The sequence below is a fragment of the Sardina pilchardus genome, chromosome 20 (assembly GCF_963854185.1).
Source record: "Sardina pilchardus chromosome 20, fSarPil1.1, whole genome shotgun sequence".
Classification (NCBI taxonomy): Eukaryota; Metazoa; Chordata; class Actinopteri; order Clupeiformes; family Clupeidae; genus Sardina; species Sardina pilchardus.
This window is the reverse complement of record NC_085013.1, coordinates 11,299,591-11,326,580: the sequence shown is the minus strand read 5'-3', so window position 1 is coordinate 11,326,580 and position 26,990 is coordinate 11,299,591. Positions and strand designations below refer to the sequence as shown.

Genomic DNA, 26,990 nt, shown 5'->3' with positions numbered 1-26,990 from the left:
TGTCCATCTGGACTGGTGTCTCTCTAAGTGGGCTCATATGGCGACGTCCATATGTTTCAAGCTGGTCTTCTTCATTTATGATGCTGCTGTGCGCCTCTAATTGCAGGGAAATCAGTGTGTGTCCAGATTGCACTGGGAGAGCTTGACCCTCTGAAAATGTCTCTAGGCCTATAGCCTAATGTAAGCGGCATGTGGAATTATAATCTAGAGGGTCACAGTGACTGCCTCGCAGGTCGGAATAGTGGGGAACATCTCTGAAGATGTAGTGGAAAATACACCCTGATAACATAAACTTTTTTAAGCTTTTAGAACCAGGGCCGGGTTTCCCAAAATCGTTAAGAAGCTCTTAAGTCCTAAGAACTTCTTAGGAGCGTTCTTAGAACATTCTTACAACGCTCCTAAGAAGTTCTTAGCACTTAAGAGCTTCTTAACAATTTTGGGAAACCCGGCCCAGGAGTCTTTCTAAGCTATAGCCCATATGGCTAAAGCTGATGATATATGGGGCAACTTTTTGAGCAATGTTCCTCATTATTGTGGTTGTGGAATGTTCCATTGATATTGGGAAAAATATTTCCTAGAGAGAACTTGAATCATCAGATGGTAAACCCAAACTTTCAAAGTCAAACTTTACAAGTAGGCTTCAACATAACCTAATAGCCTATGCTGCAAAAATAAAGTAAGAAAAAACTTTTTGTGGACTGTTTTTTTAAGTTAGATAAGGTACAACACACAGCATATCTATTTCAAGCTGGCATTCAGATTCTTGGAGCTCAGGCTGTGCACGAGTTGGAATGACGTAAAAGGGGGTTTGCTCGGGACGGTAGACCGCGCCTCTCCAGCATGAGCCAATCAGAGCCGAAACCGGCTTTACTTCTGGCAGCCTCAAGATAAGCGTGTCTCGAGCTGATGCAATATATCAGAGCAGCATACCAGAGGCAGACCGTGGGAGCATCAGATAACCCGCATCATATTTACTGAAAAACACAAGCTGCTTTCATATCTTTTTTCAGCCACAACGTAGGTAGTGTCATATTACTGTACTTGCATGTTTATGGGTGATACTTAAGACTGACGAACATGGTTGCTGAGTTAAAACTGGGATGCTGCATGTTAGCCAATGATAGTTAATGTTAGCAATTTCATTGATAGCGATCTAACGTTAGTTTTTCTAATATGAAATACAGTTGAAGCCAAGATGAACTCACTTGTATTTACCATACATCAACGAATTAGCAAGAAACTGTAACAATTTGTAACAAATGTATCTGATGCCAGACATATCCTAAAGAGCTAGCTTGTGCCTCAGCCCTAACGTTAACTAGCTGCCAGCCATGTGTTGGGACATAGTTTTAACGATACCGTTTGTTAATTTGCCAAGCAGTAACATGGTATCGTCAAGATAACTTGCCAGTGTAATGTATAGTGTCCATTTCCGTTTACAGTTGTAGTAGCAAATCCCTGTTATTTGGTATTTGCTATTAATAGCATTGCCTGGACATTCGCTAACGTTAAAGAAATACGTATTCTATTGTCTGACGTTAATGTTATTGCCTTTTTATCACAAATTGTACCTTTATTGACACGTTCATTTCTCGCAAAGACGTGCGTGGGGCTTCATTGAATCTCGGAACATTAGCCTATTGTAAGTAAAAAAAAAATGCCCTCAGAGGAAGGGGAAGAAGGAAATTAGCAGTTTATATATAGCCCTAGGACACACACGACGTTAGTATTTTTGTTTTCACTGGCAGAATAATAACTGCTCTTACTTCTGGTAAAGTTATCCCGTCAAAGTTGCTCATTAGCGTAGTGTCGGATAAATGCTCTAATGTTACCGGTGGCCTGCACAGCACAGAGTGTGCTCAGCATCTTTGGAGGCTCGATGTTTCATGTAGGCCAGAAGATGGCGATTTAGCGACGTGTAAAAGTTCGAGGGAGGGAATTCCTCTTTCTAGATAGTTAGTGCATTGTGCTTTGTTAATATCCTATAACCTTTTATTTAATGTAGCCTACCTGGACATTAGGTAATATTACTGAATATCTCTGGTCAGAGTGTCACATGTTATTTTTGCATCAAATTGTTAAAAATGTATTGCTTTAATTGTTTTTATTCAGGACGGTTTAAAACAATCCATGGCTCGAGCGCTAAGCAAATTGGTGAGGCACGCTCTCAGGACTCATGGCTGCGGGTGCGAGTCGGTGTCGGTGTCTGTCCGCAGCATCACTTTCTCTCCACGTCAGGTCACCTCTGACGCAGGCTTTCACTCTGTGTCTTTCTCCGAGACCGATCATCCCAAAGTCCTCATCACGGGTATGTATCTGTCTCTCCGTCTGTCTCGGTGCATAACTTACAGTTAATAAGAGAAGTGAATTCTTGAATTTCTTGGAATATATGGCCTACGCCAAGAGTATGTAATCGTGACTTTTTGTCACTATGGTTACCAGCTCAGTGACTCGTGATCTCCACAGCAACGGGTTGGCTTATTTTTCTCCTTCCCTCCTCCTCCTCCTCCTCATGTCTATCCTCTGTCTGTGCAGGCGGTCTGGGCCAGCTGGGGGTGGGGCTCGCCAAGATGCTGCGGTAAGAACTAATTTTAGGCTCACAAGTTATGTATGCAGTACAGCATATGGCTCTAAAATCACTGTGTGGATACAGTCTGTGGAGTGGCCCTGGCTTATTTAACACATGCTCCAGCTCATTTGGAGTGTAATTGTTTGTCAATGTTTGCTGAAGTAGTCACACATGATCATCAGTTTAATTGCTGCTGCTGTTTCCTAAACAGGCGGCAATTTGGAAAGAATAATGTGATTCTGTCCGACATCAGAAAACCTCCCAGTGAGGTATATCACAATGGTGAGTGTGTCAAGTGATTTGTAGCAAATATGTTTTATGCAAATTAATAAATTGTTAAAAAGTTCATCAAAACTCTCAAGTTAACTTTTGAAATTTGGCATTTGCAGGTCCCTTCATTTATTCAGACATTCTCGACTATAAAAACCTGCGTGAGATCGTGGTGAATAACCGCATCACCTGGCTGGTACACTACAGTGCACTCTTGAGTGCAGTTGGGGAAGCCAATGTGTCATTGGCCCGGGATGTCAACATCACTGGTGAGGAGGCTGCCTCAGTTTATTAATTCCCTCACTCATGCTCTCTTTCGCACACACATGCAGAGATGTTTCACTTGTCTGGTTTCACCAGACTCAGGTCTCTGTTTCACTTCATAAAGAGAGTCAGGGTACCCACAATTGGGAACAGTTTCATACCCAAACATCGTAAGATGTAAGAAACAAAGTAATTTCAATTTTACTTTGAAATCAATGGTCCAGACTAACCAATTACATTGATCAGGGTTTCCCTACATTTACTCTCTTCTTCAGCTAACCTTTATTAGCTGATAATAAACTGCATCGGCGGTCAGGAAACAATGTATTATTTACCTTTTGCTGCATAGATGTACACATTCTGCCTACTGCAATTAGTGCAATGGTTGCAGGCATTGCTACTACCGTTTACCACAACCTCGGTTTTGAAACTAGCGTCATCCCCTCTCGTCACTGATTGGTGACAATCTGGTGGCTGAGGGAAATAACACATTGAGAAGAGCCGGACTAGTATGTCATGGCGATATTAGGTGGGCAGGGCCAGGATAGGTTATTATATCCACGTTATTATTTTTTTTCCAATGATGTATTTGTGTTTGCCTTAGAAACTGGAATATTGAAGTGTTTTCAATTGGTGAATTAAAATGGAATTCTGTAAATGTATGAATATTATTAATAGAAATGCTGCAACAAACCTCCCCTCCGTCTTCCTCTGTTCCTCACAGGCCTGCATAATATACTGGACATTGCAGCTGAGCATGACCTCCGTCTGTTTGTCCCCAGCACTATTGGGGCTTTTGGGCCCTCCTCTCCCCGCAACCCAACTCCTGACCTCTGCATCCAGCGACCACGCACCATCTATGGTGTCTCGAAGGTCCACGCTGAACTCATGGGAGAGGTATGCATTGCCTCGCTCTACTGATGTTCCCTCAGGAGCTATCCAGGCATTCTCAGAGAAAATAACACATGTACATTCTCACAAATGATATCTTAGATGATATAGTATGCTGAAAAGGAAAAGTGTGTGTACCCTCCTGGTTTGATGACTCTTTGATGATCACTTTTTTTGCTTGCTTTTACAGTATTACCATCATAGGTATGGGCTGGACTTTCGCTGTCTGCGGTATCCAGGCATCATCTCGGCAGACTCTCAGCCTGGAGGAGGGACGACAGGTGAGACTCTCTGGCCTCACACAGCTTTACACAGCACACCTCAGGTCTCCTGTAGTCCTGGTGTTTCTCACGCATTGTGACCCCCTCCCTCCCTCCCTCCCCACACCCATCGCAGACTACGCGGTGCAGATCTTCCACGATGCGGTGAAGACCGGCAAGTTTGAGTGCAACCTTCGGCCGGACACGCGGCTGCCCATGATGTACATCACCGACTGCCTGCGGGCCACCCTGGAGATGATGGAGGCCCCGGCGGAAGCGCTCAGCATGCGCACCTACAATATCAATGCCATGAGCTTCACGCCAGAGGAGCTGGTTCACGAGCTGCGGAAACTTCTGCCCGGGCTGGAGGTCTCCTACCACATCGACCCCGTCAGGCAGGCCATAGGTGAGAAGCCCCATTCAACATGCACACCTCACCACCACCCTCTAGCTCTAGCTTGCACAAGGAGCTGAAGGGCATTGGTGACATGACTCATCATTTGGCAGTAGAGGTCAAGATTGAGTGAGGTGCTGTGTGGCGATAGCATGCTATTTATCTGCAATTTGTTGCTTGACATTTGCATCATGTCTTTGTTTTAAAGCACTAGTAGTATTACCATGTTAGAACAAGGAGATGGTCATTTGGTGACCTAGAAGTCATGTAAAATCATACAGTCGTTCTAGTATGCATAGCCACTACCATGCAAATATTTCATTCTTTGCTGATCTTTCTCCCTCTCCCTGTTGTTTCTCTCCTCTAGCGGACAGTTGGCCCATGAACTTTGATGACAGTAATGCACGCAGGGACTGGAGCTGGAAGCATGACTATGACCTGCCTGAACTGGTGCAGACCATGTTGAACTTCATTGGGTCCGACTCAAGGATTGCTAGTGCTAACTGAGTTCCATAGATCCATCATGGTTCTGTACGTACAGGGCAGTTCAGACTATCAGGGACTGTAGACCCAAAAGGATGTAAATATTTTGAGTGCACTGCTGGGTTTTTAAAGTTGTGTTGCTCCCAAATAGGGATTGTAGCGAATATATGTCAGTGTCTCACTCTCTGTCTGTTATTTGACAGCTGAAGTCGTCCTTACATGGAGGCTTTTCCAAGGTCAAAAGGGATGAAAGAATGTTACTGTAAATGTTTTCTAGTCCCTTAAAAAAATACACACTCAATAGCCAGAATGTGTCTTTGTCTACCAAATAGTGTCTGTCAAACCAAATATTGATTCTGCTCAGTGAACTTACACTTGCCTTGAATCAGCCACAACTGAATGATGTTCACATGTGTTAGGGTCCATGTGATTCCATACCAAACCATCCAGTCTTGTCTCAAGGTGATCGTGAAAAGGGAAAAGAGTCTTCAGTAATCGTCCTGTTGCTGATAGTAGTCTGAACTTGCAGTACAATGTGTAATTATATTAGAACATGCACTCTTCAGAATGCCTGGCTTCATGAAGTATTTATTTTTTTTGCACTCAACAAGAATGTAATTCTAGTTTTGTGTTTCTATTTAGAATGTCCACCTGGTGCTATCTAGTAACTTGCTTTGTATGACTCTTGCTTCGAGAGCGTCACTATGCCTAATGATGTAATGGTGCTTGACTATACTCTGTCTATTTTTTAGCTAGTGGCAAAATGTGTTTATGTCCTAGGATTTTGAAATTGTCCCTCTTCTTTAAATTATTATTTTCTAAATTCAGTGACTTAATGTAAAGGGGAAAATACAGATTCCACTCAACCCTTGGGATATGTCGTGTTGCCATGAAGGATAATATAGGGGCTGAATATATATTTTTTTTTTTCTGTGTAAATGCCTCTTCACAAATTCTTCAGCAGAACATTAAATCCTCAGCTAAAGTTCATGGAGATCTTTTGTGCTTTCTGTAGTCCGACAATCCATTTTATAAATAGAACACAGTTAAATCATGCTCCATCTTTTTATAACTCAAAATGTCTAATCCCTGCTATGCTCCTGGCCTGTCAAAACAAGCATTTGACACAATGTCAAGCCTCCACACCAGCTAATGTATACTTAAATTTTACACAGTGTACATACGAGATGTATTTTTTATGAAGCTGATGTTGTTTGTGAGAATAACCACATTCCAAATAATCTTCACAGTATACACCCTGTGACATGCTAACACATTTGTATATTGATGTTGCCTGGCCCAGTATTGCTGTTCATATTTTCAAAAGAGCTTGAGCCAAATAGGCTGTTTGATATAAAACTATTTCCTCTATGGTTTGCTATCCCACAGGTGTGTTCAGACCTCTGTCAGACCAGCGAAACACCTGCATAACCTCAAGCTCTGTACCTCTGAGGGAGTCTGTCATCAAACACACCTGTGGAACAACACCAAAATGCTCAGCCATTAGCCAACTATCTGGCCTGACTGAAGCAGATATGTCCGTCCACAGCAGGTTAGTGAATGTACAGTGATGCATCGCTGCTTTTGCAAAAGGCAGGTAGACTATTTTTAAGGAGTAGAACTGAGCCAGCATGCAGAATTCTAGTTGAAGGTTTAGTCATCTCGAAAAGGTCACTCAGACTCTGCTGTTTGCCTGGCCTTTGATTTGTTGAACTGCAGAGGCGTGCTTCAATGTAGTGCTTTTCTACACTCACTGTACTTTTGGGAGGGAATTTTCCAAGCTTTTTTTTTTTTTAAGTCTCCCCTTCTTGGAAATCCAGGTCATTCAGTTTTGATGCCTTACAACATGCTGAAATATCTGCTTTATTATATTTAAAAAAAGGTGTGAAAAACAGTACTACATGAAAAGGGTTCCCTTTTGCAGTCAATGCCAGATGTGAAAAGCTTCTCTTTAAAAAAAGGTTACTTCTTAGTTTTTTGGTGACTTGAGAGGACACCAGGTTCTTGTCGTGCCATGGCTTTCGCTTGTATCTTCAGCTCTAAAAGCTCTTGAATGAGTGCACTTTCTTTCATCATGGTCTCCATGAACTTCTCCCCTTGAGCTTTGACAATGTCACGGATTATCTTCTCCACTTCCTATAACAAAACACATGACATTACATTGAAACACTGAACTGCATTATTCCCTAAAGATACATTTTACACGTTTTTAAATACCTGTCTTCATAGTGCCTACCACCTCCTGAAAAATGTCTCATACTGTGTCATATCATTCAATCACATCTAATTGTAGTGAGTTATGTTAACTTTGCAGGTACACCACACACAAGGACATAAGAAATGTCCTTGAGAAATGATTTGAGCTGTGGAAATGTTACATTGAAGCACTCAGTATATTGAGGCGATTAAAAGCACTCAGAGTCAGAATGCATGTCTCTAAATCCTTCACCTGTTTTCCTCGGCTGCCCTCCCTGCCAAAGCACTCCAGCGTGGCTTCAAGCTGCTCCTGCTGCAGCCGTCCCGCCTGCTCCCTCAGCTGGCGAATCTCAGCCAGCTTCTCCTGCTGCGCCGAGGCCAGGCTCCTCACTGCGTTCTGCGTCTCCCATTCCTCCACGTCCATGCCCTCGGCTAGCTGTAGAGGAACAGGGGGCACCTCCACTTTGAGCTGCGCCGCGGGGTTCTTTGGTGCGGGCAGACTCATGAAGGCCTGGTAGAGCTGTTGGTGGTGCACGTAAGTCTCCGCAATGAAGTTGAACATGGTGGCGTGGTGGGCTTGGGGGAGGCTAGGAAGACACTGTGATACTCTCTCTGCAGTCAACTCAATAGCCTGGTCTCTCTCCAAACCTAGACAGTGACAGCAGGTAAGATGGAACTTGATTGCCAAAGCGATGTGATGCACAGGTTCATACCAGCATTATGTAGGGGAAAGCTCATCCTTGGGGTAGTTACTCATGCCGAGATTTCTAAGATAATTCAAATTATGCACCTCATCCATATTCAATTATCAGGTTTTACTGTGCAATTATTGTCGGGAGTTTTTTCTTCTCACTTTTAGTCCTTGAGCCAGACCCCCTCATTTTGGTCAATTGGTAACATTCTAGGGGACTAAGTCTCATAGTGAATACTGACAAGTATTATTAGAATGAGAAAATATATGATAGCATTGTGTTTGGGGTAGCCTCTTCATGTCCATTGTATGACTGTGGAGGCAGGTATATCTTACAGGTGAATAGGCTAAACCATTTAAGTAATAGATATCCCCACAAAACTTCCACAGTTGATTATTATTTAGGTTTTGTTTTTGAATTGCAACTCCTGAAATGTTATGTAGAAGTATGGAAACAAAACCAAGAATTTTGAGCCTGACTTCATCCAATGTTAAGATTTCTGTACTTGAAATGTATGCAAAGTATTGCATATTTCGTTAAATAATGGCTCATTTACATACAGTAACAGTATTCATACAGTACATATAATATTTCAGAAAAATTCCAAAACAAAAAATATATTTACATGTTGTAAACAATCAGCTGTAGAAATTCTTTGGATATCTATCAGTTAAGATGTTTTGCCTATACTCACCTGTAATATATCCCATAAAATAGAAATAGGGTGATAACACCCAAAACAGCTACTATCAATGCAATGCCATGACTCATTTTCTAACTCCAGGGTGGTACTATACCTTGCCAAAAATCACTACGAGACATTCCCCTCAGATACCGACCAACCCCTCTGGCTCAAGGACTATTTAAGTTTAAATGCATGGTTTGCATTGACAGCACGTAGGCCTAAAGAAGAGCATACATTATGCACAAACGCATCTTTCTGTGTATTATTTCAACAAATGTCCATTATCACGGTGTGCATACTGGAGAAACAACCTAAGTCAAACCTGTACTATCACCTCACCAGCACAAGCGCGCGTGCGCACGCACCCCCGTCTCATCCACTGCTTTTACTATAACACAAAACGAGGATATCAAAAATACCTTTAAGATTCGGCAGTAGTTCCTTTGACATTTTGGCGACTTCAGACGTGGCTGTCCAAGGGAATCCACGATTCACTGCGAACATTGCCACCTCATACACAAACTCCTGATGCAGGAGCTGTCTCTCACTGTCTCCCACGAACTCATTCCACTGGAAATGTTCACTGAGACGCTGCATACCTTCTCCTTTCTGGTGTACAAAGAGAACACGTTCTCACCGTCCAGAGGACTGGAAAGCTGTTTGGAAAATGAACCCTCGACTGCGAGAAAAGGCTACACTCATCTTTAACTGTGGTACCCAAGATTACATTTTTATCCTGAGAGCAACCAAACGTGTTTGCATGCACCTGCACTTGTCGCGCAAGTCCGTGCTAGGTTAGCTGACAGACATTTGGGTCGGTACACAACATAGCCAACGGTAAGTGGACACGCATGAATAAATAATCATACAGGCCTACAATTTCTTTGCTAAGATGCTTTTGTATTGATCTATGTCTGAAAGCAAACACTTACTGTTTAGATAACTTGTTGCATCGCAAGTTGTGTCTTGGCTAACGTTACATGTGATGAGCAGCCTATGCATCACGAGTGCCACAATTAGATGTTTTTGGTCTAAAATACGCGAGAATGGTAACAAGTAGCATTCCTAATCTGTAATGTCTGTCATGTCAAGGGTATTCAAATAGCTCTGAAGTAATGTAGGCTATAGCCTACCTCTACTTTGGCAATCCTTTGCATTTCCATTGCTGTTAGTGAGGCCATAGCTTGTGTTGTAAGGCGCGTCTTGTTGCCCAGGTTACCTTGGCGAGGTTCGCTCTTGCAGGCAAGCGCGTGAGGGATGTCAATTTCAGCGACTTTATGGACACTAAACCTAGGCCTAGGCTACTGTAGATTGTATTGTATTCCCTTAAAATATTAAATAATAAAAATATTTTCGATATCTCTTTAAATATGCCAGACAAAACAGCTCAGCCAATTCAACGACAGCTTAAACTGAAGTCTGTTTGACCGTTATAAAGAGTTTATCATAGAGATCATTCAGCTTAGGGCTATCATGTAGGTGTTCTAGTTCAATTACTTTTGTTGAATATGTTTACATGTTTGTAATTTAACGTTTGGCATACTATAAGAAAACACTGACATTAATCGTGCTAGTCACAAACGGTAACCTAAGAGTTAAATCCTACTGGTACAGATGGTCGAGCAGGCATAATCCTCTTTCATATGAGCCCCACTCCCTCTTCATAATTGGACGCGCTTGCTTTTGATAATTAGCCTAATGGAACGATCGGTGTCAAAGTAGCGAGAACAATGTAGCTACATTGTAGCTCCTACTGGGATGCGTGGGATGTTTTTATTGACATTAGACAACGACAACACAGTCTACTATAGCCAGTTTTTCGGTCAACATTTAAGAGGCTCTCTCAGAGATATTGAGAGCAGTCTTAATCTGTTGAATAGTCTTGTTGGATTTCTGTGGAGGTGTCTGGTGACCTATATGTCTATCGGATGGGAAAGTTGTACCTAATGGAGAGATTGGATTTATCTGTTGGATGAAGTGAAATGGTAAGGTAGTTGATTTTAACTTATTTTAGGCAATTGAGAACAGTTTGCTGTTTATTGAACAAATGAGTAAAGCAATTTTGATTGATCTAGGACTGTATTTTAAATAGGTTATACTTTCACACAGAATAAGCATGTTTTTTATGAAGGGAGAAGGGAATAGGTTACTGATGTTATTTAAATAAGTAAAGTAAACACTCTAATATTAACATCACAAATATACTTTCGGTGTACGTGTATATGATTATATCATATAACAGAATGAAATATGAAATATCTAAACATGAATAATTCTGCATTGAAACACACAACAGAGTTTTGGCTACACAATATCACAAATGTTTCCTACATCATCCAGGTCATCCACCTCTGTTCTAGAATAACACAAGCAGATGCTGAAAATGTGAAATAGTAGACAGTGTTTTAGGGGAACAGCGTTGACAGCAAAGGGATCCATTACTGATTCGTGGAAAGCATGTAATTGCTATTGGTTCTTAGTAGGCACACTGTCATTATCTTTGAATAATATATTCAAGCCTCAGGTGTGCTTAAAAGTAATTTCATGAAATGTTGGCCCTGACAATCATTCTGTCTTGCTACAAGACCACACAGTGTACTGATTGATGTAAGACAGTTGAAGGTATCTATTCCATCTAATTGGAAATATAAAGACAAATGTGCATGCCGTATGTATTTCTGACACAGTATGGCAGCCTTATGGCACCAAGGGGAATGGCCTCTCTGCTTGTATGAACAGAAAACCTAGTTGCTGTCATTTTCCCTCTCGTGGGTCCCAGCGATGCAGCTGTGTCTTGTCGTATGTTAAACAGGGTGTGTGCTGTGTAGCATGGTGGTTTCATAGGGAATCTAATGTGATGGCAACATGTGTCACACCTGGCCTAGTGGAATGGAGCTCTGCTGTAAGTCTCATGGAAGATTGGTTATTACAGAATCCTGCCCTCAGTTGGATGTAATTAGATGTCAGAATGGCTCTGTGTGCATTTCAGATTGAGGTCTGTCGGGACATTTCAGTAATTCCCCATTAAGTGCATCACCTGCTGACATGCTTTACTCTAACCAAAAATATAATTACAAAACCAATTAAGAATGATTCATTCGATAGGCCTGTGGATGAAAGTAGTTTAATCCTGCCAGGAAACTGTTAAAGTAGTGTTAGTCTGGTCTGTTCAAACAGAGTGGAGTAAACATCTTCTGTGTGCCCTATCATTTAAATGCTGGGCGAAGTTGAAAATTGAACCAACGCTTGCACATGCAAAATCAATTTGCAAATTTATACATGAGAAAAATCCTAAGCACAAACATCAGGTAAAGCTGTGTCACGCCACATGGTGGTATTAGTTCAAGCATTAAAACTTTGCTCTTAGACTGACTTTGCGCTTTGCCCAGCATTTAAATTGGGGACGTGTGAGTAAATTGATAGCCAGCTAAAACAATTCTAGATCTGGATCTTGACTTATTAAATGGCTTGACTCGCTTGAGCAAATTCTCTTTAGGCCTACATGAAGGTAGCTACATACAAATGCAAAATCATTGCATTTGTATCATTGCATTGCACATTTTTGGAAACATAAACAACAGGTAGCATAATGAACCCAGAGAGGCTTGAAGCATATCTTTGATGAACTCAAAGTTTGTATAACTCAAAGTTTGTATAACTCAAAGTATGCAATGCTGACAAGAACTGTATATTTCCTCTTAACAGAAAGAGCAAACAGGACAGGAATACCAGCTCACCCCTTTTGAACTCAGAAAGAACATGCAATAGGTTATATTATCTAAGACAGTGACGTCAGCATGGTCCGCTCCTGATTGGCTAGAACCGGGCTGTCCCAAATATCACTACCCTGTCCTACTGCACATTTTAAAGCCAGTCAGTGCTATCATTATAGTTAAAATAAGTATAATAACAATCATGCAATTTAGAAAAAAGACACGCTGAACATTCTCTCAACTTGCGGCATGTCAGAAGGTGGCAAGGTGCATAATGTAAGGAAATATAAAGCTTGTGTCACATCTCTTAAATAACCATTTTGCTAAAATGACCTTCCATTTTGGCATGATATTAGGCTTTTAAACATTATTTATTAATTCAGATTAAAATGTATTGTTTTAGACATTCAAAGTCAAATTTAAATGCAAATAAAGCAATAAATCAAACAATCGGAATAGTATAAAATCAACTTTTTGCGCCGCAACAGAAGGGCTCACAGAAGGGTCTGAACCCTCACAGAATGTGTCGCCTTTCCCTTTCTTTCACGTCACTGTATCAGTGGGTAATGTCGGGTAACAGTTCAGAGTGACAGTGCATGGGATGTGCTAGCTCAGTATAACCACACAGATTATACTAAGCCACAGTCCTGGCAGTGCTAGACTTAAATGGCTCTTTAGCCACCTCCCATATACACTGTGTTACATATGCTATGATATCGACATGCATCGGACAGTGCACAGATGCTTTGATGTGGTGTGGAACAGAAAGACCTCGTTTTGCTCTTTCTTTGGTTAGCTAATGCTTATCAACATCTATTTAGTTATTGTCTTAGAGGTTCTTACTGAAGGATGTTGAGTTCATCTGAGCCTGCTACACCTTTAAGGGTGTTTGTTACGGTATTCTTCTGTACAGGCAAGCTCAACCTGCACTACAGATTATCCTTAATGTCTGTAATCACTGTCTGTTCCCAGAGTGCAATATGTGTCTGTGTAACTGTGTGCTGAGATGTTAGTCTAGTGGTACAAAATGCAGTCATATTCTCAACCATGCCATCTTTTCATAATTTGAATAGCCTGGTATTTTACAAAGCACCCTGTCTTCTGCTATTACCATTCACTAAGCCAGACCAAATTTATGTGATCCATCATACAAACAACCATTGTTTACTCACGTTATCATCTGACAAGCTAAAATACACACCCCTAGTTACGGTATAACCCTAGACATATTGCATTAGACCTCACAGCCATTAGTTGAAGCACGCCATTTCAGTGGCCTTGGGGCGCTACTCATGCTTTTAGTAATGTTTGTGATTCAGTCATTTGTCCACCCATAACAGAGCCCTAATTCAAGTTCCTCCCACGCGCTATCTAATTTGTGCCTTATTTATTTGTTCCCAGTGGATTGTAGTGTCTATTACTGCTCCACAGCGTTCATCCCACACATACACTTAATTCTGTTCCATTACTCTCCTAATAACAAGCAGTTTGCACATGCAGTGCCATTGTTCTATATATATGAGTGTTTAAAATACTCATGTAGTGGTGTGACAGAGTGGATGTTATAGAGATCAAGATGCTTGAAACTTTATTTTGGATGAAGCGCTATCCTCTGCCCACGATATTCTAAAGCACTTTATGTAAACAATGTGGACTGTGTTTGTATTTATTAAATGGCAACATTAGCAGTACCAGAACTCAACGTCAGGTTTATTGATATTAAATGTGCTGCATCGTTTCTGTCTGTTTTGATACTGAATCTGTAAAGTGTTCCTCTCCTAGCTCTGTTGACTTTTACGCAATCCAGGAGTGGCCGTCTAAGGCCTTAGATTTCAGTGAAATCTCAAGGTGATTAAAGAGGCTTTGCGTTCTATCCTTAGCTTGCAAAGGCCCTGATTAGTGGCGAGACTTTTTGTGGGAGGGCTTTTGAACTCTCCACTACCGCAGCAACATTCAGCTCACAGGAGCACAGGTCCCGCTCCGAACGCTCAGCTGTCTCCTCTCATTTGAGAGTAAACGCTGCCCGGTCATTGTCAGCATCAGTTTGGATCATGGAGCTGCACTGTGTGAGTAGAGAATCTATTTTTTAGAATTGTGTGTAATCTGGTCATCCACAAAATGTAGGCGTATTCGTGACGTGTCAGGTGTCGTGTGCCTAGATGATTCATTCATTGTAAATGAGCTGACTCTTCGTACTAGATATGGTCGATTTTAAAGCTGGTTTGAGCAAGGTGTGATGTATTTAGGTTATTTTATTGTTACAATATTCGGTGACATATTGATATTGGATTGTTATATATTGATTATTAGATTGTTTCACACCCAAATGTGTTCATGATGTAATAAGCCTGATTCTCTTCAGAGCAGTAGGGAGTCTGTAAACCTGTATATAATGTCTAATAGGTATGTTGTTACTGTAAACATCTCTAATGGTGTCACACAGGCACCTTTGACTGCTGGATTAACACACCATTTAAGGTCTAAACATGGATGTGCCATTTAAATCAGGCCTTTCATTAACCCCCAGACAGACCTAGTTTGTGGGTTAGGACTTGGTATTCCCCAGTTAATTTTCAACCCTCACTACATTTCTGGTTTATTGTTCTTTTTTCTACACAATCAGGTCTATAATCTAAAGCATAATACTTATTTAGATTTTAGATTTTTGCATTTTGCATTTGTTTGTTTGGGTTTGGAAAGGGTATGGGAGCTGAAATCATCACAGGATCCAGACTCACTTGTCTGCTAGAGATGATATCTCAATAATTAGGCCTCTCTATTTCATGTAACCTTTTCGTAACCTCTGTCTCAGGGAAAAGCAGCTTGTTGAGAGGCACGGAATAACATTATGCTAATTAACCTCAAGCTGCTGAATTGGCCAGCAGCTATTACTTCTTAAGTGTTTCCTCCTATGTAATTGAGCAATGAGATTTGATCAAACGGTATCCATTTGGGATTGGCAGCTATTATTAATACCATGTAGTCATCACTAGAACATTCAGTAAATGAATCAATATGTTAGACACTCTTCACACTTCTTCATCTTGACTATGAGGGCAAGCAGACTGTATGCTAGCTACTGAATAGTTTAGAATCTCCTTTGTTTTAAACTTTATGTAATAGCCTCTTGTAAACCTGAATAGACACTTTATATGAACACTTTCAGCTGTGATTTCAAACTGATTTCGTGTCTACTTTGTAATGGCCTTGGTATGAAAAGCTTACTTCTAAAGGCTGCTGCCTTAGCCTCCACACCTCTGCCAAGTAAGGCATCCCTGCTGTTACAATCCTCTTGGGAACAGGCAGACTGACAGACAGAAATCTGGCAGCCCCTAGCTGTCTAAGTAGTTAAATGGTCTCTCACAAATACAATAGAACACTGGAGGGAGAGATTAGATTCAGAACTGCACTGCTGACACACGGCTTTACGTTCACTGTATTTAAATTGATTGAAAATCCCATATAAACATTGACATTAAGGACATATTTCTATGAGTGGGCAGGGTTATGACATGAGTGTCCATACAAATTGTTAAGATGGGGAGATATGGGGAGAGTGTAGTTTTAAGCCTTTCAATTGCCCATTAAGCTCTTAATGAAGACAATGTGATGACTAATGAATAGAATGATAATGTGACTACTATAATGTGATTACTGTGATGAGTCTAATCATGGTTTACTCTGTACCCAGTGTGAAGTGAGTGGGCAGAATGCACAGTGGACCCTCTGGTTTCCCGGACCTGAGCTCCCCGTTTAAGGATGACCCCCAGCAGCCTCTGTCCCTCACGGCTCGCTTCCCCACCAACGTGACCACCGCCGCGCCGGCCAAGCGAATCACCTTCTTCAAGAGCGGCGACGCGCAGTTCAGCGGCGTGCGCATGGCCATTCACAACCGCAGCTTCAAGTGCTTCGACGCCCTGCTGGACGACCTCTCGCAGAAAGTGCCCCTGCCATTTGGCGTGCGCACCATCACCACGCCGCGCGGCACCCACAGCATCAAGCGCCTGGAGCAGCTGGAGGACGGCGGCTGCTACCTGTGCTCGGACCTCCGCCACGTCAGGCCCATCAACATGGAGGTGGCGGGGAAACGGCCGACCGTGTGGCACCACCACAGCCGCCCGCACAGCGCCCGCCGCAGGCCCACGCGGCCCGAGGAGGCCCCGCCCGAGCACGCCAGCCCGCACTACTACCGCCACCCCAAGCGCATCGTGCTGGTGAAGAACGCCGACCCGTCGGTGAGGCGCTCCATTGTCCTGAGCCGCCGGACGGCGCGCAGCCTCCGCGTCTTCATGGAGGAGGTGTCCGAACTCATGCAGTGCCACATCAAGAAACTCTACACCATCGAGGGACGCAAGGTAACTTGACTTTTGTGAATGCTGTCATATCTTATGTAGAAGCACCACATTCACAATCTGCAGATCATTTGTGACTGATATTAATCTAATTATCATTACATATCAACCTGTGGCTGTCAACTATTGCCATAATAGTGCAACCTGTTGTTTTGATATATTTATGGTGTTATATCCAAAATGGCCCACAAATTTGGTTTTATGCAAAATACCCGTGATTTCCAATCATGATTTGACTTCAAATACTATGGCAGTGTTTGTTCAGAAGATCTTAAAGCACAGTATAATGACTGAACTGAAAATTATTCACAAAAAGATTATTCCCTAAAAATAGTGTCATGAGTCACCGTGAGTCATACTTGAAAGTCTTCAGTCAAATTGTCAATTGTACAAATGTGTCATGCTGCAGCAGTACAATGCTTTCATCTGCACTGCATGGTGATGTCAGAACTTGAAGAAGTGAATGGGATTATTTTGACCTTGACCTTGTTCAATACCTCCTGTTGTTTTAGTGACATTCTGATGTATTACTCATGTTCGAAGTCAGGGTAGGCTGAGTTAAAAAAATATGTTTACCAGCAATGCCAGTGCATATGGAACATCACTTCCTGCTCAGAAACAGTGCCCTAACATTGCTCCCTTTGTGTATGCCTGTGTGTGTGTGTGTGTGTGTGTGTGTGTGTGTGTGTGTGTGTGTGCAGATTGACAGCATCCAGACGTTGATGCACTGCCCTAACGTGCTGGTGTGTGTGGGTCGGGAGCCGTTCAGGCCTCTAATGGTGGAATGCCAGAAGAGCTCCGAGGAGAAGCTCCCGGGGGTGAGCGCCCGCTCCCGCTCCAGCGTCTGCAGCGAGGGACACGAGAGCAAGAAAAATGGTAGGGCCATCAGAGGAGTGGCATAGATGTGCTATTGGACTCCTTTGTCTAATAATATGAAATGGAAAATACAAAGCACCAAAAGCATCTATACAGAGTGTTTTTGACCACCATAGTAAACATTACGCAATAGTAGCATACTAAACCTACAAGAAGCTTCAGGTATGTACACAATACATATAACTGTAGTTTCTCGAGTTGATATAAAAAGTATGCTATATAAGGAAAATGAGGCCCATTGCTGATAACGAAATAATGCAATGTGTGTTGTATATAGTATTATGTAGTAATAATACTATATACAACACAGACTATGTCCTATATCCTCCTATGTACATATCATATGCTGTTGCCTCAGTAAGGCTAGACATGCCTGCATATTGAGTTTGTACATTTGCCAATACAAAGTGATTGCCATTATATTCATAGAGGCATAGTAGCCTAATACTACTGGTAGATGTTTTACTGACACTATGAATGATCATACATCAATATTAATTTGTGTCATTCTTTTGTACTTACAGTGAATTTTGGTCTCGAGACTAAGAAGAGCATCATCCACCCAAGGTCAGACTCCAGCAACAGGTCGACTCGATTTTCTCTGTCATCAGAGAAATCCTACCCAAATGGACTGTGTACACCTGGCCAATCTGGTTATGTCACAAACTGCCCTCATACAAAGGAAGCCATCATAAATGATGACATTGAGAAGCGAGTCCTTGTCAACAAAGATGGCAGCCTCTCTGTTGAAATGAAAGTCCGCTTCCGCCTCACCAACGATGAGACTCTCCAGTGGTCCACGGAGATCAAGAAATCTCCTGGGGTCACCAACGACGCCATTAACGAAAAGGAAGCAAATCCCCATAACCTACAGCAAGGTAAAGAGTCCTCAGAGCGGGAGTCAAGTGGTGATGTTGAGGAGACTTATGCCAAAGTACGCCATAGACGAATGGAGGAATCTCACTGTGAAAACTGCTGCAACCACTGCCAGGAGTATGACATATGGAAAAACCCCATGCACAGAGAACACCACAGGTCATCCAGGCTGGTCAAGTCCTCTAGCTCCAGCGCATCGTCCCATAAGATTGTCCGCAAGGAGGCTTCTGTGGACAGCATTCGCACCGTCTCCCGCTCCAGCGAGGAATACACAGAGCACGTGGTGGAGAAGGCCTCGTGCTACCAACAGACTGTGGACGGAGGAGATACCATGGTGGAGTACTGCACCATAAGCCGCTGCTGCAGCCGCAGTGAGGTCTGTTCCATGGCCACAACGTCAAAGAGCAAGAGGTCCCATGCTGAGAGGGGCGAGGGAGAGAGCCGAATGCTTCACAACGGCGAGAGGAGACCAGACACATCAGAGCGAAAGCACCGCCACTCGGGCATGTGCTGTGTTGAGGTCACCAAGGCATCAGACACAGAGGATCGTCCTGTCTCTGCGGTAAGCAACTCCTCAAAAGTGCTCGAGTCCCTGAAGGAGGATGAAGACGATGATGACCTCCCACTCGGCGCTTCCAGGAGCACTCTGTGTTCTCAGGGTGAGCAGGAAAACAAGGTGTCCAGCCGGGCAAAAACTTGCAGTAAAACGCCAGATGAGCGACTTTTGTCTCCAAAACTAAGGGACGCGTCTGCTTGCTCTTCACGGTCATCAAAGCACAAGCTCAAAAATGCTTCTCCCGCACCAGCAGACCAGCAGCAAGACAGTCCCGTTCCTAATGGCAGGCCCGAGAGCACAGCATCCAGAAGCTCCTCAAAATGCCACTCTTGTCAGTGCGGAGCAACGTCCCCTCAGTCAGAAAACGCTGAGGAGGGTGACAGGCCCCAGAGCACAGTGTCGAAATCCAGCAGAAAGTCAAGAGAATCGCACAGATCCCACAAATCAAATGCCCAGTCTTCTAAGGATGAAGCCGAGGAGAAGGAGAAAGAGGAGGAGAAGGATGAGGGGGAGGAAGAGGAGAAGGAAGAGGAGGAGGAGGTGGAGGGAACACGAAGTGCCATGTCAGGAGTCAGTGGAGGATCTGGAAAATCCAGTGTGTGTCCCCATTGTGCTGGGTGTGACCGTGAGAGTGAGAGTGCTTCCGGACAGTCAGAGGAGTTGACAGATAAAGTAGAAGACAATGAAGCCAATGGAGAGGCTGAGGAGAAGCCGCCCAGTGTCATGTCAGAGAGGTCAGCAAGGTCAGCCGCATCAGGGAAATCAGAGAAATCCAGCAAATCTACGAAATGTGAGAATCATGTGTCATCAAGAGGCACTACACCAGCATCAGACAAGGCCGAGGGTGAAGCAGATGGTGGACAGGAAGTCCCAGACGACAGAGTGGAAAGTGCTCAGTCCAACCATTCAAAAGCCTCTGCCATGTCCAAGAGGTCGGTTTGCTCAAACTGTCGGAAGTCATCAGGAACTGCCTCTTCAGAAAAAGGGCCAGAGGAAGAGGACAGAGTTAGTAGCTCCTTGTCCAATAAATCCAAGGTATCACACAAATCAAACTGCTCCGCCTCACATGGAGCAAAATCACCAAAGTCAAACCATTCAGGAAGTCCAACTTCCATTGCAGAGGATGATGAAGCAAGGGATGGGGCCACATCAGCTCAGTCAAGTGCTTCACGAGCATCGAGGATGTCAAGGAGGCCTGAAGGAGCTGAGGTGAAGCGCGCAGAGAGTCAAGCTTCTGTTGCCTCCGAGAAACAGGAAAAAGAAGAAGAAGAAGCCCTTCTTGAAAGATCTGCTAGTGTTGTGTCATCCTTAAAGCAGGCATCCGAGGAGGAGAAACCAGCCACTGATGAAGCAGTAGAGGGCAAAACCATCGATGAAAGGGCAACAAGTGTTATGTCAAATAAGACAGACAGATCAGTCAAGTCCCACAGGTCCCACAAATCAAACTGTTCTGCTTTGAGAAGAGCAAAATCGCCTGCAGCCAAGAGCCCTGATGAGACTACTGTCACAAAAGATGAAGAAGAGAGTGAAAAGAGGGCAGACAGCGCTTTGTCTGCGGGATCAAACATGTCTGCAGCATCAAGGAAATCTGCTCGACCTGAAAGCAAAGCATCAGAGAGGGCAGCAAGCCAAACCTCAGCTGTATCTGACACTTGCCAACAGGAAACTGAAGCACCCGAGGAAGAAAGAGCAGCAAGCGCGCTATCAAGTAAATCAAAGGCCTCCAATAGATCCAATTTATCTCCAAAGCAGTCATACAGTGATGAGGAGTCTCTGCAGTCTCCTCTGCAGTCTCCACCTGCAGAGGAGAACACGGCAAAATCAGCTGAAGAACCTGCAGAGGACAGCCGGGCACCCAGCGTGATGTCTAATGCCTCTGCCAGATCAAGAGCATCCCATAAGTCAGCTTGTTCAACAGCGTCACGGGCAAAATCCCCAAGGGCAGCAACACCCTCTAATAGAAAAGCACCTGAAGCAGAAAGAGAGAATGCCTGTGATCCAGAGCCTGAGGCTATTACAGAGGAGAGAGCAGCCAGTGTCATGTCTAATAAATCAGATGCTTCTATTCAATCCAAAGCCTCACAGAAGTTGACCCTTGCTGCTCCAGAAAGGGCCAAATCACCCAGGCCTAAGAGCCCAGCAAAAGTGAAGCAAGAAGAGAAAGAAAATGAAGATGAGAAGAGACCAGCCAGTTCCTTAAGTGTTAAGTCTGATGTATCGAGAACCTCAAGACGGTCAAAGAGAGCGGCGAGTCCAGCCAATCCATTGGAAGATAAGACAAACTCTGCCCCAAAGGAGAGATCATCCAGTGCTATGTCCAGGAAATCAGCAAAGTCCTCCCCAAAAGCCCCTGAGGAGACTGCAGCTGAGGAGAGTGCACCTAGTGAAACAATTGTAAAAGACAATGCTTCAAACCACGAAACAACAGAACCCTTAGCAAACTCCAACTCAGCAGAAGGTGCGGAAGAAAAGGAGGAGAGGGCAGCCAGCGCAATGTCAAATGAAACAGATGCCTCAGTCAAATCCAGGAGATCTCACAAATCTACATTACATGTATCAGACAAAGCACAAACAGCTCGGGCCAAGAGTCCTGCTCCATCTGACAGGGTGAAGGAGGACGAGAGTGAAAAAAGACCTTTAAGCTCATTGTCTGTCGGAACAGACGTATCAAGATCATCCAGAAAATCTCAAGGTAAAGAGGCTAAACGGTCTCCCAGCCCTGCAACAAAACAGCCTGATGGAAAAGAATTAGAAGTCCCTTCTGAAGAGAGACCTACTAGTGCTATGTCAAAGAAGTCAACAAAGTCATCAAAAAACCAGGGTAAGGCAGAAAATGAGGTTCAGGAAAGAGTGCCAAGTGCAATGTCAAGTAAAACCACTGCTTCTGTTAAATCTAGTAAATCCCAAAAGGCAAGCCACAATCCTGAAGCACATTCTGATAACACTGCAAAAGTGAAGGAAGTCGAGCAGAGACCTGAAAGTGTAACGTCACAAACCTCTGATGAAAAATGTCTCAAAGGTGCTACTGAAATTGACAATGCTGAAGCAGAGCCCACCGATACCCCTGCAGGCCAGGAGGTCGCACAGGCTGCAGAGGAGGTCAACGAGAGGTCAAAGAGTGCCTTAAGTGTGGCCTCCCACACCTCCAAGAAGTCAGCCCGAGCTCCCTCTCCCAGACCGAAATCTAGCCAAAGTAAGACTGGAAAAACTGAAGAAGAGCCAAGGGCGTCCAGTGCATTGTCCAGTAATTCAAAAGTGTCTTCAAAGTCAAAGAAGTGTCAGTGCAATCATTCTACACCTCCAAAAACACCAGATTCCCCAGAGTCAACGAGATCAAAGGCAGAAGAGAATGTACAGCCAGAAAATGCAGAAAAGCCATCAAGACTTGAAGCTACTACTATAATTACCACTGAGCCTAGTGAGGATCGGGAGGAACCTGATAGGCCTGCCACTTCAGTGACCCCTGACACAGAGGTTCCTTTGGAAGAGAAGAGAGCAGAGAGTGTAAAATCATCTAGATCAAGCACAAAGAGCAAGGCTGGAGGTCTGAAGAAGGAAAGGGAAGAGAGGAGTCCTTCAGCTTTGTCAACATCATCTGCCAAAGTGACCCGCAGTAAATCGCCAGCACCTGCCAAAGCAGAAGAGCCTTCTGCTATCAATCCACCTGAGAACACAGATGCAAGCAAAGAGGGGAATGACAGTGGAAATGAAAAAGCTGCAAGAGATTCTCGGCCAAAGTCAAGTGCTTCGGTGCAGTCAGAAAAGTCAACCAAATCTCACAAAGTCACCAAAACAGCTGATGTGCCCAAGGAAACATCTTATCTAGATGTAAAGGTTCCCATAACTGATTCAGATGGTAAGAGTGAAAATGGCAGTATTAAGTCTTTCAAGTCAACCAAAAAAGCTAAGTCTGTTAAATTTGACAAGGCCCCAGAAAAAGAACCAACTGAGGAGAAAACAGCAAGGACAAATTCAGGGGACACATCTGATACATCACAGAATTGCTCAAGCCCAGCTGAACAACCAAACCAAAATAAGACACCTACAATACGCCTTGCCTCTACATCTAGTGATAGTGTCCTATCCAATGCACTCTCTGCAGCAGATCTCCTAAGAGAGCTGTCTGGAAACACAAGACCAAGCAGCAGAGTTTCGAGTAATGTACTTAGAGAAAAAGAAAATGACAAGCTGGAAACTAAAAGTAACAAGAGCAGCAAAAGCACACATAAGAAAATCAGCTCCTCACAAAGAGACGAGCAGTCCTCATTAGAGTTGATGCAGACTTGCTTGCCAAACACATCTCCCAATGATGTTGTGAATGAGTGGTTGAAGAACATTCCGGTTGATGGCCCAATGTATGAAATGGAAGACGAATTAGCAGAACCCAAGGATCCACCACAGGTGGAATCAGTGGAGAATGCTGAGGAGACTGTTCAAAACGAGAGTGAACAGGAAGTCGAGGAGGCTGCTGCAGCAGAGGAGAATGCATCTGAGTCGAATGTTGAGAAGGAGCATGCTCCAGTGGAGCCAGAAGAAGACACTGCCGTTGAAGGTGACGTGGCCGAGACCTCCCAGGCAGAGGAGTCAAACACTCCCAAACCCAACTCTGATTCACCCAGAAAAGAGCAATTCCCAAAGCGATCCCACTCTACCGCCCAGGTCATGAAGGCCCTTTTGAGCCCCAAAATGGACAGATGCAACAGCCTTCCAGAGGTCTCTCCTGTGTATGGCAGGAAACTCAGCAAATCTGCCAAAGGACTCCTAGACTGTCTCGCAAAACTTAGACTCATCGACTCTGATCCAACAGGCACCCAAAATGAAAAATACAGTGAGATCATGACCATTCTCCAAACACTCTGGCTATATGACCCCACTGAGGGGGATCAGAAGACACAGAGGGGCAAAGATCATCCCCCGGCTGAGGATGAGGCAAATCCCAGATCATCCTCTGGGGTTGATGTCAGCAGTGGCTCAGATGAGTCGGCAAAGAGCATGATCAATGGTGGGGAGGAGAAAGCTGCATCAGCACCTCCTACTCTGGTAGGAGAACCGTTGTCAGATTCAGAAGGGCACAAAGAGGGGGCTGGTAGCGCAGAGGAAGGTGAGGTGGAAACCCCTGCAGAAGCCTCCCCAGAAGAAGGGGGCGATGAAGAGAACGGCTCAGTCTCTGCACCAGAGCAGGCCGCAGAACCGGAGCAAGAGGAAGCTGTCCAGGAAAGCCCAGACGATGGGGAGAAGAACGATGAAGCCGGTACTGAAAATGTCCCAGATGATGCCCCAGTGGAGTTGGGAGAGAGTCTTGAGAGTCCCAAAGAAAATGAAGAAACAGTTCAGTCACCCACTGACAGCTCTGGGAAAGAAAGCAGATCAGCCAATGGAACCGAGAGCGATCGTCCAGACGATTCCAGTTCAGGCACACCTCCCTCTGTACAACGAGCTCAGCTGTCGAGGAAAGCCTCCCAAGACCCAGATCCAATGTGGGTGTTGAGCCTCCTGAAGAAAATAGAGAAGCAATTCATGTCTCACTATGCCAGTGCAATGGCGGAGTTCAAGGTGCGCTGGGACTTGGATGACAATGTGATGCTTGACACAATGATCAACGAACTCAAAGTTGAAGTGCATAAAAGAATACAAGATAGTATTAAAAGAGAGCTCCAGAAGATTCAGGGTCGTGCAGGGAGATCCCCGAGACCACCTGTGAACGCCCTGTCTAAAGAGTTCTCTGTTCAGACCGATCAAAGGCGCCGGCGTTTGAAGGTCATGCGTAAGCAATCCCTCATGCCATCCAAAAGCGAGGAGAGCGATGGTGCGTCTGGTACAGATAACAGTGATCAGCGCAGTGATGACGAGTACTGCCCATGTGAGGCTTGCATGCAGAAGAAACTGGAGGCCAGGCAGGTGCTTCGAGCTGAGCTCATAAACACCGCCCCCGTCAGGATGGATTTCGACCTGAGAAAAATCCTCCAGTTCAAAAGAGATCCCCCTCCGGCCCCCAAGGTAGAGCAGACACCAGCAGAGCCTCCCAAGAACCAATCCGAGTCAGAGGTGCAAGACAATGAAGGGGGTAACTTAGAGGCGGTCCAGGAGGAACCTGAGCAGGAGGAAGAGGTTCTAGAGGAAAACAACGCAGAGGAGGAGGGAGATGAGGCAGGTGAAAAAGTGGACGCAGAAGATGAAGAGAAGGATGGCGGAGATGAAATAGTCGTTGATGGGGAGGATGGAGGTGAAGAGGACGAGGAAGAAAACGAAGCAGCAGCATCAGATGAAATAGTTACTGGGGAGGTGGAGGAGGAAGAGGGAGAAGAAGCTGAAGAGACGAACGAGAACCTCGAAACAGAGGAGGGAGATGATGAGCACACTGCTGAAGCAGAGGTCGCTGAGGAAGAGGCAGCTGAAGATGAGGTAGAAGAGGTGGTGGCAGATGGTTCAGAAGAGCAAGACACAGCAAATCAGCAGTTGAGTAAGGATGGAACTGAAGATGAGGCCATTGCAGAGAAGACACCAATGGATGATACAGAAGGAGATGTCGACTGCAACCAGTGTGACTCCACTGAAGCGGTGGATGAAATAGAGGAAGATGTAGATGAGGAGATTCGAAACGTGTGCAACGAAGACGGGACTGAAGAGGCCACTGATGCTGAAGGGGATGCTACAGTTCAAAGTGACACAGGGGCTGAGGAGGCTAGCGAAGGACCCCAGGATCAGGACGAGGGTGATGAAGATGAGGAGGACACTAAGGTGGCGGACTTGAAACCCGCCAAAGGGGAATCGTGGGAGCAGTTCCGAAACAGACAGATGACCAGAACATCAGTCGAATCACAGCCAGGATCGATGGACTCCGTGGAGCTAGAGCTGGAAGCCAAGCAGATTGTACAGTCAGTTTTCTCAAGCATCTCTGGTCATAAAATGGACAGGGATGAGACTGACGAAGGCTTGAAGATTACTTCTAAGAAAAGAAGCAGGTCTCCTGCAAGAGCCAACAAACCACGGAGACCCAAGGACAGTGACATTAAAGTGGACGACCTTGAGTTTTAGTCTGACCATACACCCTACTGCATAACGCACTTTAAAAAAAGAAAAGACTGCATTTCTGATTATTTCTCTACAGTGGGCCTGCCCATTGTTTGTGTTAGAAACCACAATCTCAACATTCAGTACTGTAATAGGGTGTTTCAGAACTGGTTATACACAGAGAATGTACAGTGTTTGTAGAAATTGTATTTATCATGACTTTTTAAGATGTAAAGATGTATCAGTGCATTATCCATATTTTATTCAACGACTGACAGGGATTTTAGGAGTATGTTGTTAAACAATATATCCTCATTGTCATTGTGTAAAAGCAACATGTTTCCAGAAGAGAGAGCATTATACTAATCTATCTTTGTGATTTGTGCATGGCACAAAGTTGTTTTTCAATGCTCTCAGAGGACATATGAAAAGTTATGTCCCAACCTCAGGGAGTTTGGAAGTATTATTTAAACGTTTTAAAGAGTTTCTGCTGAAGTATTTAAAACAAAGGGCTTTTATCTTTGGGCAATGGAGAGAACTGCTAATATGTACAAAACTGCCGTGTTCAAAGCCAGACTTTCATCCAAAATGTGTCACTTTACGGGTATGTCTGTTTCTGGACTAATTTTCTCTAATGGTGAGCGTATGTGAGTGCTTACAGGCAAGGGTGTCTGGAGAAGAAAAATATCATATTTCCTTCATGTGGCCCTTGATGTACTGTCATTTTCAAAGATGCTGCAATGAGTGTTTGAAAGATGTTAAGGAATATATATTTGATGCTGCTTAAGTTCTACTTGGTATTTCACACATTTAAACCTTCTGGATAAAGGGACGTACTGTATGAAATTACACTTTCCCTAACATGATGTAATATTTATTATTTTAGTGTAATCATACTGTCT

General features: G+C 44.0%; 3 protein-coding genes across 4 annotated transcripts; 2 read left to right on the top strand and 1 right to left on the bottom strand.

The window, feature by feature from the left end:
• Nucleotides 1-911: 911 nt before the first annotated feature.
• LOC134067916 (L-threonine 3-dehydrogenase, mitochondrial-like) lies at nt 912-6,121 on the top strand. 2 transcript variants are annotated; one of them, XM_062523406.1, is made up of 9 exons: nt 912-1,017; nt 2,113-2,308; nt 2,536-2,578; nt 2,781-2,851; nt 2,959-3,108; nt 3,828-4,000; nt 4,185-4,275; nt 4,391-4,660; nt 5,016-6,121. In XM_062523406.1, exons 2-9 carry the CDS (start codon nt 2,131-2,133, stop codon nt 5,153-5,155), a joined length of 1,116 nt encoding a protein of 371 aa, XP_062379390.1. In that variant the 5' UTR covers nt 912-1,017; nt 2,113-2,130; the 3' UTR covers nt 5,156-6,121. The 2 variants fall into 2 exon arrangements, with proteins under 2 accessions (XP_062379390.1, XP_062379389.1); XM_062523405.1 differs by having other exon boundaries at nt 936-1,021.
• Nucleotides 6,122-6,978: 857 nt separating this feature from the next.
• On the bottom strand, nt 6,979-9,904 carry c20h8orf74 (chromosome 20 C8orf74 homolog). The gene is made up of 4 exons (XM_062523419.1): nt 9,838-9,904; nt 9,124-9,313; nt 7,581-7,975; nt 6,979-7,267 (listed from the first exon to the last, which is right to left on the bottom strand). Exons 1-4 carry the CDS (start codon nt 9,883-9,885, stop codon nt 7,094-7,096), a joined length of 807 nt encoding a protein of 268 aa, XP_062379403.1. The 5' UTR covers nt 9,886-9,904; the 3' UTR covers nt 6,979-7,093.
• Nucleotides 9,905-16,127: 6,223 nt separating this feature from the next.
• rp1l1a (rp1 like 1a) lies at nt 16,128-26,112 on the top strand. Its single transcript, XM_062523484.1, has 5 exons — nt 16,128-16,772; nt 17,471-17,645; nt 18,170-19,180; nt 22,097-22,270; nt 23,183-26,112. Exons 1-5 carry the CDS (start codon nt 16,128-16,130, stop codon nt 26,110-26,112), a joined length of 4,935 nt encoding a protein of 1,644 aa, XP_062379468.1.
• Nucleotides 26,113-26,990: the final 878 nt, after the last annotated feature.